The 14,350-nt window shown below is 42.6% G+C and overlaps 1 protein-coding gene across 8 annotated transcripts in view; it reads right to left on the bottom strand.

The window, feature by feature from the left end:
• Positions 1 to 14,350, bottom strand: part of LOC143673590 (histone-arginine methyltransferase CARM1-like) — a 306,223-nt gene that overhangs the window by 281,018 nt on the left and 10,855 nt on the right. For 3 of the 8 annotated variants that reach the window (XR_013170471.1, XM_077148299.1, XM_077148300.1), the window contains exon 1: positions 10,640 to 11,051. The exons of the other annotated variants lie outside the window; for them this stretch is intronic. Coding sequence is in view for 2 of the 3 variants with exons in the window: in XM_077148299.1 (XP_077004414.1) it covers positions 10,640 to 10,799 (160 nt within the window). In the remaining variant the exon portion in view is untranslated. Of the gene's footprint in view, positions 1 to 10,639; positions 11,052 to 14,350 lie in introns of those variants that run through there. 8 annotated transcript variants of the gene reach the window in all.

The raw sequence follows: 14,350 nt of genomic DNA, 5'->3' as shown, positions 1-14,350 counted from the left end.
ATTTGCCATTTTACTGTTTTTAATGTACAATTCAGTGGTGTTAATTACATTTGAAATGTTGGACTACTATCATCACCACCCATTACCAAAACTTTTATTTTTTGACCCCAAACAGAAACTCTTTATCTATTAAACAAAAACTCCCCATTCCTCCCCCTAGCCCTTGGCCCCTGGTAACTTCTAAGCCATTTTCCATCTTTAGGAATTTGCTTCTTCTAGATATTTCATAAAAGTGGAATCATATAATATTTGTCTTCTTGTGTTTGGTTTCTTTCATTTAGCATAATGTTTTCAGTTCATTCATACTGCAGCACATATCAACACTTCTTTCCTTTTTATGGCTGAATAGTATTCTATGTTGGATGGTTAATTTTATGTGTCAACTTAGCTAGATTACAGTGTTCAATTGTTTGGCCAAATACAGGCCTAGTTGTTCTGTGGAGGTATTTCATAGATGGGATTGGCCTTTACACTCAGTTGACTTTAGGTAAAGGAGATAATCTTCCATAACGTGGGTGGAACTCATCCAGTCACTTAAAGATCTTAACAGCAAGAACTGTGGGTTCCAGAAGTCAGAAGAATTTCTACCTCAAGACTTGAATATCAACTCTTACTGGAATTTCCAGCCTGCCAGCAGCTTTCCCTAAGGAATCTGTACTCAAGACTTCAACATTAGCTTTACTGGTATTAGCAGCCTGTCCTGTGGAATTCAAACTTCTCAGCCCCCTCAATCAAGCTAATTCCTTATAATATATAGATAGTCATGATATATAGCTATAAGCCTCCTATTGGTTCTGTTTCTCTGGTGAACGCTGATATGGATTTATATATTATTATATTACATATATTATTTTGCTTATCCATTCATTTTTTGATGGACACAGGTTGTTTCCATCTTTTAATTATCATGAAAAAGGCTGCTATGAATATTGGTGTACAAGTATCTGTATGAGTCTTGGTTTTCAATTCTTTAGAGAATATACCCATGAGTGAGCTCCATCTCTTAAAATATAAATCTTAAACTCCTAACTATGTAGATGTCAAGGTTTGTGAATTAACTTAGAGCCATAAACATAGCCAGTTCAGATGACACCACCACCCATAGAGTGTACCCTCCATCCCCTAAAATGGAGCAAATCCACAAAGCCAGTGTGGAGTCTCCAGCTTGCTTCCTTCCTTCTTTCTTTTTCCTTTCTCTTTCTTTCTCCTTTCTACAAAGTTCTTTATTTCACTTTATACAACTTCACTGTAATTTCTGGTGGTATTTGAAACAGCAGCTCACTCTGTCCCACCTCCACCCCACCCCCTGCGAGTTATAAAAAAAAAGTGCTTTGAACAGAGTCTGAACCTAAGCACAAGACAAAGCTTAACCTCAGTACATCTCTTCTCTACAAAGATGAATAGTTAGTGAAGCCTCCAGACAAAGTAGTTGGTAGGACAAAGCTCAACAAAAAATTAAATAGAAGTTACCACAACAGGGCCTGCCTTCTTCCTAAATAGAAGCCTCTCCCATCCAGCTTTTCAATGCAGAGCCAAGGACCTAGAACCCAAAATCACACTGGATCTGGTTTTCTGTTGTTATGATCATCACAGCTTTGCTGAGAAATTTTCACATGCTTTCATGCATGCACTTTAGTTTCCTAACTCAACTCCAAACACCTTGAGGGCTTCAGGGTAGGATTATATCTGATTCCTAATTTCAAAAAGAAAAGTGCTTCAGGTGCTATTTAGTAATGAATCTGTTAGAATCACAAAGCACATTTTTCTCAAACAGGCCTGCAGGGAGTCCAGTACAGATAAAGGATCCTGATGCTTTTTAAACGGTACTAGAATTATGAGCTCAAAAGTGGGGTGCAGGGATAGTTCAGTGGTAGAATTCTCACCTGCCATGAGGGAGACCTAGGTTTGGTTCCCAGTCCATGCACTTCCTAAAAAAGCAAACAAACAAGCAAAACAAACAAGCAAACAAAAATTCAACAAATGGTGCTGCAATAATGGGACACCGTATAGAAAAATAATGAAATGTGACCCCACCACACAGCATACAAAAAAAAAAAAGTGGCAAGTTTGTTTTGTTCACTGCTTGGGGCAGGCAGATTCTAAGGTGGCCCCAGTGAACCCCACCTCTCAATATCCATGCCCTGAGTGGAATCTCCTCAGTTAAGTGACTAACCAAAAGAGCACAGCCAAGGTGAGGGGTTGTAACACCTGTGATTAGGCTACTTAAGATTGAGACTTGCATCTTGCTATCAGACTTCTCTCTTGCTGGCTTTGATGAAGCAAGCTGACAGGTCCAGCAGGCTCATGTGCCAAGGAACTGAGGGAGGCCTCCAGCAAATAACCAGCAAGGAACTGAGGCCCTCAGTCAACAGCCTTTGAAAAAATGAATGAAGCTGATGACCACACAAGCGAGGCCCAGAGCGGGTCTTTCCCCAGCCAGGTCTTGGCAGGGGACCTCAGCACTTGCCAGCACCTTTACCGTACAGAGGACCCCGCTAAGCCAGCCCCAGTTCCTGACCCTCAGAAACTTGGAGATAATAAATGTGTTTGTTTTAAGCCTCTAAATTTGTGGTAATTTGTTACATAGCAATAGATAACTAATATACTGCAATTTCCTCAGTGCCTAGATAAGTGCCTGTCACATAGTGGGTGTGTAAAAAATATGAATTTTATGAGTCAACAACTGAAAAAATTATGCATTTTATGAGTCAACAACTGAAATTAATTCCTATAACTTATGAGGAGAATTCCTGAAGAAAGTTAATAAGCTGTTCATTGCAGTCCTGCTCTGTACAACACAACTTAGTTGAATAAACTCAATTTCCTACAACAAGCATTCTAACAAATGCAATTTTCTAAAACAAACGTATAGTAAATGCAATTTCCTTTAAAAAGCGTGTTAAACAAGCTCCTCCATAGTCATCATAGCCTCAAGGTTGACTTATATTTTCTAGGAGATAAAAATAAACTTTCCATGGTTAAAAACAGAATATTACTAGAGACCTTTGCACCCTTCTTAGCAAACAAAGTGGCCAGGAATTCAATTTTATGATAACAAGATTCAGAATATGCATAGCTCTCCCTAAAAAGTATTTTCACCCGACCTAGATAATGCTCTTTATTCTTTATATCTATATAGTTCACGATCGGAAAATAGGTTCCAACCTTCTCCCTCACATTTCTGAAAGCATTTGGTCAGTGTTTTCCCTTCCTCTCAAGGTCCCCCATTAAATACTCTGGAGATTTGTGGTCTGTGACTCCAACTTCAATTTTAACCAAGGGCCAATCAAAAATGTTTTTATTTCTCGTTACAAATTAGGTCATTGCTATGAAGGAGAGAGAGGGCTGAGATCAGAGATGGGGGGAGCAGCAGGGCCAGTGAGAGCTGAGCAGGATGAAAAGTGCTTTCTGACAAACAAGACCTTTCAATCTTGAAGTAAAGGATGAGAAGGAGCAGTAGGCCAGGAGTTGAGGTGGGGGAGTGGGCTTGGTAGAAGAGCATTTCCAGCAGAAGGAACAGCACATAAAGCTTCTTCAGTAGAGAGGCTGATCTGAAAGAGCTGTCCATATCGTGAAGACGACCACACAACTGCTTGTATTCTTTTTACTTAATAATTTTTTCCCTGCTAATAGAAAATTAATGAAGGTATTTTGCATTCCCCCCCCCCCCATTTTTCTTTATTCTGTTTATTTTTCACATAACCTTACAAGGTAAGCATTATCCCTGCTTTTCTCAGGAGAGAAAAATGAAGGCTCAGACAGGTTCAATAAAGCTGGCCCCAGGTCACAGAGTTAGTACAAGAGAGAATCTGATCTGGTTAACCCAAACCATGCCAGCCAAACCATTGACTTTAAAATAGAGGTGAAAATGTGAAGAAGCAATTAACAGGAGAACGTCATGTAAAGTCTTATTTAGATGATAGGCCTGGGGGTAAAAACAAAAATGAAAACCTATTCTCTAAAATATGGCAACAGATCACTCAACACTGTCAGTCACTCTGCGATCTCACTGGGAAGCTTTGTGAGCTCACTGAAGGGTCCAGCTCCCTCTAAACACCAGGAGCAAATGTTCCCTCATTCTGTGAGCAAGCCAAGCTTTGGGTTTGTGGCAAAAAGCCCAACTTGAGCCCAGGGGGCATCATGCAATGGAGGAAGAAGTCAGGTTTTGAGGACAATATACCTGGCATAATGTAGGCCTGCAAAATGACACCAAAATGACCTATTCTTCAGGTTACTGCAAAGGTTACAGATAATGTGTCTCACACCTAACATGAAGGAGTAGCTTAGCTAAATATTATGATTAGAGAGTGATGGTGGATACTCAGAGATTTCTCAGACCTGAAGACCATATTCAAGAATTTAAAGTCATTACTCTGACTGAAATATTTGTTTCCTATTAAAATACAAATACACTGGGAAAACCTAACCGCTTCAGCCTTTACTGGCATCAGGTGAATCCAGGTTATGTTGGAGAGGGACGTGAGGAGTATGGAAAAAACAACCAGGCACCAGAATTTATAAGGGAGGAGAACCATTGGGAAAGGAGGCGGTGGCTACAGATGAGAGAATGTGCTCCTTTCCTACTTCTTCAAACTGCCAGGGGACAGCATGTGCGTTGCACCTGTGATGCATGCAAGGCTGGAAAGAGGGGATTTTCATCTTCAGGACTATTTTAATCTGGTACATTTGTATGAGCCTCAGTCTTTTCTACTTTTTTGTTTGTTTGTTTTGTTTTTGTATGCTGTACGGCAGGGGTCACAGTTCATTCTTTTTCCATGTGAGTATCCCCTTATGGCAACACCTCTTGTTAATTTTTGTTTGTTTGTTTGGTTTTTCATTTGTTTGCTTGTTTGGGAAGTACATAGGCTGGGAACTGAACCCAGGTCTCCCACATGTCAGGCGAGGATTCTATGTATGAGCCTCATCTTTTAAAGTAATTATTTCTAATGTGCTTTGGTCAATCACAATGCAAAGCACAAATATATCGTCTGTGATATTTAATTTTCTTGCCTCAATAACCTCTTTGTTTCAAAGATTGCTTCTAAAGATTAGAAGAAATCATGCTGTGAACGGTTGACTCACAGCTCCCTGAGCCCCTCTTCTCTTCCAGGTGCCATTTGATGTAAGTATCAGTCAGTGCATTGCCTATCTTTGAACCGGCCTATTCGTTGGTACCGAACATGAAACTACAAATAAGTACAACTGGTGAAAATGGGGGGAGAAAAGAAATCTTAAGTGACCTTTGTTTGGTCAGGAAAACAAGTGTTTTCATCTGTTTTTACCACAGGTGACTTTAGACTCAGCTGCACAAATGCCTTGAACGATTCTGTACCTGTCATCCATTTAAGGTACCTTTTCTGCCTCACAGAGGAAAGAATCTCTTTCCCTTTTCTGATATACATCCCATAATGCTGGATTACATATTCAAAAGCCTCAGTCTAGTCACATTAAGCATTTCTTTTGTAAGGTTATAATTAAGCTATGAAAGTATTGCTCTCGGTAAAATAACCATAAAAGAAAGAAGTTACTTGGTAGGATTCTGACCACATCCCATATTTTTAAACAACTCCTCAGTGCAACAAAAATATCTAAATAATTGCTGGAATTAAGTGGTAGCAAGGTTGGATTTGACTGTATGTGTATGTGGGGGGTGGGGGAAGAGGGGGAGAAAGGGGGGCAGAGAGGGCGGCAACGAGGGGGAGAATGAATGAATGCAGAATGAATGAATCTGCTGTTTGGGAGAGGAGATGACTGTGCCAAAGATAAAAGTGGTGATCTCAGATAATTTTGATGGAGAAGTGTTCGAGAGGTTTCTGTGTTTGTGACTGTTAGGGGAAAGCTGCATTTTCCCTCCCTTATGTATGTCCATGTGAAGGGAGTTCTAGCAGCAGTGCACGGACCACGTTCTTCCTGGGGAGGGAGAGGGGGCACTGCTGGCATTTACTGCCAAGGGGCCAGCGATACTAATCATTCTGCAATGTCCCTCACAATGAAGACTCTCCTCAGCATAAACACTAGTTGTGCCCCTATTGAGACATGATGTGTTCCAGTAACAATTCTGCCTCTCTCCCCACCCCCATCCCTACCTCCTGCCCCGCAAGATTCTCTGATTGGTGAGCTGGGAGGAGAAAGTCCAGGAGGCCAGCCAACTCAGGTCCCTTCCTTTCACCACCTGGTCTATCTGCCTGCAGAGGTGTTTTCCAGAGTAGTCACCCAAAGGTATTACTGTGCTCTCCAATCAGCAATTTCAGTTATTTTGCCATTTTCTATATAACTGTCTCCTGTGTCGATTCTCAGCTGGTTTCCAATTCAGGATGGAGAGCCATATCATTATACCCCCTCTGAAACCCTATCAGTGACTATGTGTATATGTATAAAAAGCAAATATCTTGGTTTGTCAAGAGGAATTTATTGGCTCACTGTTTGGAAGACTAGAAATCCAAAATCAAGGTGCCAACAAGCCTATGCTTTCTTCCCCAAGTCTGCAGCATTCAGGGGCTGGTTTGCCTTGGGGTTTCTTGGCTTGTATTCTGTTTCCGGTCATGTGGGGCTCTCCCACTCCTGCGTCTGCGTCTGCACTTCTGGTTTCTGCTGACTTCCCACTTCAGGCACCTTCTCGGGGCCTGCTCTGACTCCTAGCTTCACGTTTCTTTCCTTTATAAAGCCTCCAGCAACAATCCACTTGATGCCACGTGAAGCAAAAGAATCTTCCGACCAAGCCTCATCTGATTCCTAACTTAGAGAACTGGGAACATTATAAAGTGGTTATTTTAAATGACCGAGTCTCAGATGGCTTGTCAGGCTACGATAATGACTGGAACACTAACTGTAACTCGTATTACACCCCATCTCCAATAAGCTGCACCTACACTGTGCATCTTAAACACACTAACTCCTTCCAAGCCTCACAATTTTTCTATCTGCTAATCTTTCTGCCTATAACATTTTTCCTCTAGCTCTTTAATGGGCTCTTAACAACCTTTCTGCCTCAGAAGAAATATCATCTCCTCGGAGAGGCCTTCTTTGACCATATTCTCTAAATTGGTTATTTCTCATCATTTTGTTCATTTTCTTCAAAACATTTATCTCCATCTGAAATTGTCTTGCCTGTGTCCTTGACTTTGGTCTTTCCCTGATTAAAAATTAGCTCCATGAAAAAAAATTAGCTCTATGATGGCAAGTCTTTGTCTAGTTCATTTACAGCTTGCACAGTAATTGGCAGAGAATATATGTTCAATAATGAATGCTTATATCCTATGCAGAGGACTAACTTCAGGGGCCTGCCCATAGGCCTTACCTCAGTTTACTAGGGCTGCTGTAATAAGGTGTCACAGACTGCTTAAAACAACATAAATAGATTGTCTCAGTTCTGGAGATGTGAAGTCCACAATCAAGGGGTCAGTAGGATCATGAGCCCTCTGAAACCTACTGGGGAGAATCCCTCCTGCCTCCTCTAGCATCTGATGTTTGCCCGCAATCCTTGGCTTGTGGCTACATCACTCCAAACTCTACCTGACTCCACACAGCCTCCTTCCTTGTGTCTCTGTGCCCATGTCTCTTCTCTTCTTATAAGGACACCTCAGCTTGACTACATCTACAAAGACCCAATTTCCCAATATGGCCACATTCACACCAAGTGAGGATTAGGACTTCAGCATAACTTTTGGGTGGACAGAGTTCAACACATACCATCCTCCTAGATTGGAAGGACAGTCAATGTCTTATTTATCTCTGTGAAACTGATTCTGTACCTTCAGTGCACAGTATCTTAAGTTTATTCAAGCAAGATTTTAAAAGTTGGTTTAAAGCACTGATTTCACTCAAGAAACATTCATTGACATCTGATGTGTACTAGAGATTGTGGAAGGAATTAATTTTGCCCTCAGGGAGACTCTTGGCAGGAGAGTGACTCAAAATATATTGAAGAAAAGAAGCAATAAATAAATGTCTTTAAAGTTCTACAAGCTAGAGCACTTCATAAAATCTTTGTCAATTTTGTAGAGCTTAAAGTTAGAATAAACTGGTTGGTCTGTTCCATTCTTTACAGGACAAGCTACTGACATGGGATTATTCAAAATGTCCAAATTATTATTTACCAGATTTAATTAAGTCCCTTTAAGAAAGTCTTCACAAAAATATAGCCCAGAGAATCCTCAGAAGAGTTTGAGGAAACTGCGTTTGGGGTATAGAAAGTAAATATGAAATTAATAATAGTAGCTAGCAGTTACTGAGATCTAAATACATGCCAGGCATTGTGCTACGCATGGTGCATTTGTATTTCATTTAATCATCATTATACCTTTATTCCCTAATCTTATTTTACAGATGAGGAAACTGAAACTCAGAGACGGTGAATAACTTGCTAAGCGTAACACAGCTAGTAAGAGGCAGTGCTATGATCTGAATCCACAGAGTTACTCCAGAGTCTAACCTGTTTAAAAACAAACTCTAGAAGATGAGCTAAGAAACTTTACAATTTTCTAAAGGTGCATTGCTTAGACCCATTCCTAAGGAACATTAAAAACATTAAGCTTATCTTCATCCCAGGAGAATCTGTCTACTTAAAATTCTGCTACTAAATGTCCATTTCAATACACAAGACTACCTTCCTATGGTTCATCAGGAAGAACTTGGTTCTAAGCCTGCTTTTCTTAAACCACCATCTGCCAGGGTCTAGTTGATGATAAAGCAATGAAAAAACTCAAGAAGAGTTCTTTGCCAAAAATTCTCCATAAAAGAGTACTGAGCTTTAATAATGTGTTAATATACAGAATGCATTTCAGGATTCAAGCTGTTACTAGAGTGAGTTCTCTGCTTTCTTATTAGAAAATATTTCCCAAGGAATTTAGTCAACATCTTGTGTCAGCGACTGCCTGCCAGGCTTTATTCTTTCCATTTTGTGGTCCTATATATATATAATAACTAGAACGCCATATATATCACAACAGTTATCTTTAAATTTGATTTACTGTTTTGAGAAGGAGCTGATTATTTTCCATAAAATAATTACATTCTCATAGGCCAGGCCTTGGGTAAAGTAGTGGGGAGTCTACAACTCCAATCCATTTGAATCTCAAATACTTCTTCTCTTAACACACATTGGTGAGAAAGGAAAATCACAGGATACAAAGTAATATGTAAATCTCAGATCTGCTCTTTTGTTGCTGTACAGGTATGGCTACAGAATAAAGAAAATTACCACAGTAGGCAAATCGAATTCTTTTCTGGCACCTGGAGGTTTTCAGTCCCCAATGCAAACACTGAAAGCTATTCCTTTCCCTTTTTGCATCCAAAAGAGAAATGAGTAAGTTGTCGACAATGGTTTTTGATAGCTTTCAAGACTTAAGTTTCCTAACACATTAGTGAAATGGTATTTAACTTTTTTTTTAAGACTCAAACCTGACTGTCCCAATCTAAGGGAAAGGGAAAGGAGACAACCCAAGGCTTTCTTTCATTCCACATCAAGTATTTAATGAGTACCTACTATGTGCCTAGTATTAAGGCCTCAGAGATACAGCAGTGAACTTGTATCCTATTTGTCCCAGGAGGACAGTACCTCTCAGGGGTTTGAAATTTCCCATAGGAACCAAACTACAGCACAGAGCACACTCAACTCTTCTTAAACTCTTTGCATGTTAGAACTAGAAAAAACCCCAAGGGTCCTTAGAGCCCTGGGAGCCTCTTCTCACTACACTCGCTAAGATGGGGTATTTTATATGAGCGGTGTGTGTGTGAACTCATATTTTATATGCAAAGTCTATGCGCAAGTATGCGCATTTTCTGGGACATGGGTGCAGGGGGTTTCCTCGAATTCTCAATGAAGATTTAAACCCTACAAAGCTTAGAAGTATTCCCCTAACATACCAATAGCTCTCAGAACCCAGGGAATGCTGGTTGTATTTCCCGGATAAAATCACTTTTTGAATTGAAAAGTAATGCCAAATGGGTGCCACGCTGGCCTCCATAGCCACTCAGCTAAACTTGAGAACTTCCCCACCAGAAAGCTTTCAGGTGCGACTGAAGGTGGCTCAGCGTCTCGAAAAGGGAACGAGACACCCGCAAGCCTGGGGATACCTACATCTCGGTTTCGGTCCTGTTCTGCCCCTGAATAAGTTTCCAACGTGGAAATCCCCGCCTCTTTTCCTGCAATCTCACCTTCGGTATCTATAAAATTTTCTTCCCCACAAATGTGTGTGAAGAGAGTAAATATCTGAGGCGCAAGTTGATGTGAGTTAGACTTTCCAATGTTACCCAATGCCCGGATCCAAAGCCTGTCTGCTTGCAGCAACAAAGTTCTCCTAATGAAGACGTCATTGGGTGGTCGGGGCCTTCCCGGGACCCGAGCCGGAGGCCCGCATTTCACGTCAACCGGCGGCTGGGGTTGCACAACTGCCCAGGGCGACCGGGCCGCGCAACCCAGGCTAACGTGCGCGCGCGTCGGGCGCACATCCGCACCCCTACACACGCGCGCCGCAGCACAAACCCGCACTTTATACACACTCGCACTTCTTCCCACGTGCGCTGGGCCTCACGCCTACTTTATACACACCGCCCCACTCCTACACCCACAACTCGCGCACACCGGGACCCCAATTTGCTAGCCCGACGCGGCGCGAGAGGCTCGCGCCCAGTACTTCACCGTCTGTCACCGTGGCGTCCGCCTCCTCCCCTGCCGGGCGCACCTCCAGCCGCAGGGATTCGGGGTTGGAAGACCAAAGCGGCATCACCCCGAGGAGCTGCTCTTCGGTCACAAAGAGCAGTTGCACCCTGTACTGCAGGCACTCCGGGACACCGGCCATGGTCCGAGCGCCTCTTCCCCGCAGCCCTAGCGACGCCTCCTCCAAGTTCCCCCAAGCGCTGGGAAACTGCACGGGGAAAGGGGAGGGTCTTGTAAGCGCAAGCTTCCCTCCCCACCCGAACTGCCGGTTCAACCTCCGACACCTGAGACTCCCGCGCGCTTCTGCTGGCACCTGCCGCCCACCTGATCACCCCACCACTACCACCGCCCTCAGTCCCGCAAAGGAAAGCGCGCGGAACGCGGCACAAGGAGCGCGCTGTAGACGTGCAGAGACGCGCAGCCACCGCGCCGGGCGGCAGCTCCGACCACACAAGTTTGGAAAGAGCGCGTGGCAACTGGAGGCAGTTGGGGTTTGGAAGCAGAAGGGTGACACCTGCTGTTCACTGGAACCGCTCTGCGGGGTGGGCGTGGGCTTGGAAACCGCCTTGGCTAGGGCTCCCTGCAGGGTGGGCGATCACCAGGGCGGATCTGGGGCAAAAACCCACGTGTGAACGATGTTCCACTGTACTGAATCCTTTTTTCACTAACAGTCGCGACAGCAGCAGCGATGCAGTGGGGGAAGCCCGGAGACGCTTGTGCAAGATAGGCTGTGTCCATCACTTAATTCAGAATTGAGCTTTTATCTGGGTTTGTGAACCGTTTCCCCAGAATAAGTCAGTTGGGCCAGTTAACTCTTGCTCTGAAGTTGACGTCTGACGCCCAGCAGATACCTAGCCTAGTCACTTGTCCCCAGTGTCAAGGGTGGAGTCTTCCAAGTCTGAGGACCTAATTCCCATTTGGTAGTCGTTTTTGCAGAGAAATAGATCTTCTGCTGCAGGGATTAAGAACATGGGCCAGCCTCTTTTAAACAAGAGTATCCTGCATTGACTGGCTCCTGTGACATAAGGGAGACTTTTTAAATTTTTATTTATTTATTTTTTGGACTTTTCTTTAAATTTAAAACCAACTTCTGTGGTTCCCCATACTGTAACCTCCTGACAGAATAGATTGAGGGCAGAAAGCACAGTTTATAAATCCATTCTGATTCCATGAAGACAGTGCCTTTCTTAATGAAGCAAGCTGGCTTCAGGAGAACAAGCTTCCCAAGAGGCCATGGGGTCTGTGACTCCCAGAGTTTCATACTCCCGGCAGATAAGCCCAGCCAGGATTTGTGAAATTGCAGGTTTCATTTGGTCCCCGATGTTCTCCTAGTTCCTGATCAGATCTCTCTGGCTTCATATTTTATTCTTTCCTGTGGCTTCTTCTTGCCTCACCAGACTTATCTCTTTCTCTGGTCTCTATCTTCTAAGTTCTTTGGTATCCTGCTCTTCCTTTCGTTGATCTCATTCTTACTTCCTGTTGCCTCATGCCTTTGATTTGTACCCTGGAAGTATCTGAGAATCCAATATCCTTTAAAGAGTTGAGCTGTGGAGAGGGTTGCAGGTGTGAGGGCCTCGGAAGGCCTGTGTCCTGCCTCACTCTACCTTTCCTGTAGCATTCTTCCTCTCCTGTCTCCAACCTCCTCAAGGCTTTTTTTCTGCCTTTTCCCAAGCCCTCCCTTGATGGCACTGAGTACTTTCATGCTACCCCAAACCCTTCAGAGCAGCACTCAGACTTCTTTATCCTCCCTTCAAAAAAGCCTGTTGAGCCTCCATATGCCCTCAGCTGGCATATTGGAAAGTAAATTCAGACAAAAATAACTGACACATTAAAATGTCGATGGATGAAGGTGGCTCATAGAGTACTTCTAAGAGAATAATCTCTTGGCCATAGTGGTATTTTCACCATAGTCTCAAGAAATCTGAATTTCTGTTATTTTAAAAAAATGTAAGTCGTCTACAATACAGATGTAGGGGACAGAAATCCAATTCAGGTTAACGAGCAAAAATCAAAATGTTATGATCACCACAAAGCTTGGAAGTCTAAGTTTTGGTCATGACTACATTTAGGATCACCCCAGATAGTCCTGTCTTTTTCTTACAGAAAAGTTTCAGACACAAGCTTGAAGATGGGCACCAGCAGTCACTGATTTACAACCTTTCAGCAATGGCAAGGCCACTTCTCCTCTAATTCCAAATCAGCCTGGATCATATGAAAATAAGTTGTCATGATAGGTCTGACAAACAAGGACTACAGAGCCTGCAAGTCTTACCAAATTCACATAATCTGAATGGGGGATAAGTAAGTAACGAAAGGGAGAAGATACATGGAATGACAAGTTATAATCAAGTCATCTAAGACTCTTGGAGTGCTTATTATATACCTGACTCTGTTCTAAGCACATTACATACATTAATTCATTTACTCCTCCCCAACACCCTATGAAGGAGACTATTTATCATTCCTAGTTTTAGTGATGAGGAAACTGAGGCATAGAGATTAATTAATTTACCTAAAGCTACAGTTTAGAAGTGGAGTAGGTCTTCCACATCAGCTCATACACAAAAGTAAGTCCATGAATATCCCCTACTAGCACTTCTCCAACATAGACGCAAGTACAATCATATCTTGGTTTTCCAAATGGATCCAGCTCAAGACCTTTACAAGTTCCAAGAATTTATGAGTGAGCACAGAAATATTTAAAAATGCTCCTGGCTCTCTTTCATCTCCCCTCCCCCTTCCAACATGCAAAAATTCCTTGCACTTCCCCTCTCTCAAGTATTTACCTTCTACTGAGTTGAATTTACATTTGATGTATTTACACTAGTTGTATTTACCCTTGGTGAGCAATTTTTGCCCTGGCACAAATAGTAGCAGAAGTTCCATGAATCAGATGTGCCCTCATCATCTATCTGAACCACAAATGAATTCAGCTTTCTATCTTTAATTTGTCACAAAATTTTATTTTTGGTCTAACAGCCATCACTCTCTTCCACCTCTTCATTTCTGTCACCAGCACTTTATTTTCAGGGCCATTCCATTGAAGAACTAAACTTTTTTTAAAATCAATTCAGGAGAGTTACTGAGAAGGAGGAGACACCCCAGCCTGCCAGCATGGAGTGCCATGTGGATTGTGAGCAGCTAGGCAGACTTGTCAGCTGAGTTTCTCTCTCTGGTCAGGCAGCCTCAGCATGTGCTTCACTAGCCTAAATGGAAGTAGAGACTAAATGAAAGACAGAGGGTCAAACTGGGAAACCCTAGTCATGTGCTGATTCTGTTCGTTTTGTTTTTCTTAAGCAGCTCACAGCATTTCCATCTCCTGATTTTGCTTTTTTTTTTTTTTTTTTGTCAATAAAGCAGCAAAAAGTGTTGGACTTTTATTTCCATGCCTGTGATCTGTGTCCAAAGCTTAGAGAGGTTATTTCTACTCCTTTCCCCAAGTAATACATGGAAAGGGGCCTGTGGCAGCCAGCTCAGCTCAGCCTCAGCTTCAGCTTCCCAGAGGATATTATTAGACCAATGCTGAGGTGAGAAAGAGCAGGGTTGACCAGAACTGGGTGTCTGCTTGAGTGAGCATATGCTCCTTTGTCTATCTCCTGCCTTCTACAGGAAGCAAGCAGCCCAATCTGTTAAAGAATTACAATTCAATAGCTTTAAGTCTAGACAAGGCTCTTCAACTACTGAGAAGTTCTT

Source organism: Tamandua tetradactyla, chromosome 2, assembly GCF_023851605.1.
Source record: "Tamandua tetradactyla isolate mTamTet1 chromosome 2, mTamTet1.pri, whole genome shotgun sequence".
Classification (NCBI taxonomy): domain Eukaryota; kingdom Metazoa; phylum Chordata; class Mammalia; order Pilosa; family Myrmecophagidae; genus Tamandua; species Tamandua tetradactyla.
Note: the sequence above shows the minus strand (reverse complement) of the source record. Positions and strands in the feature narration are given on the sequence as shown.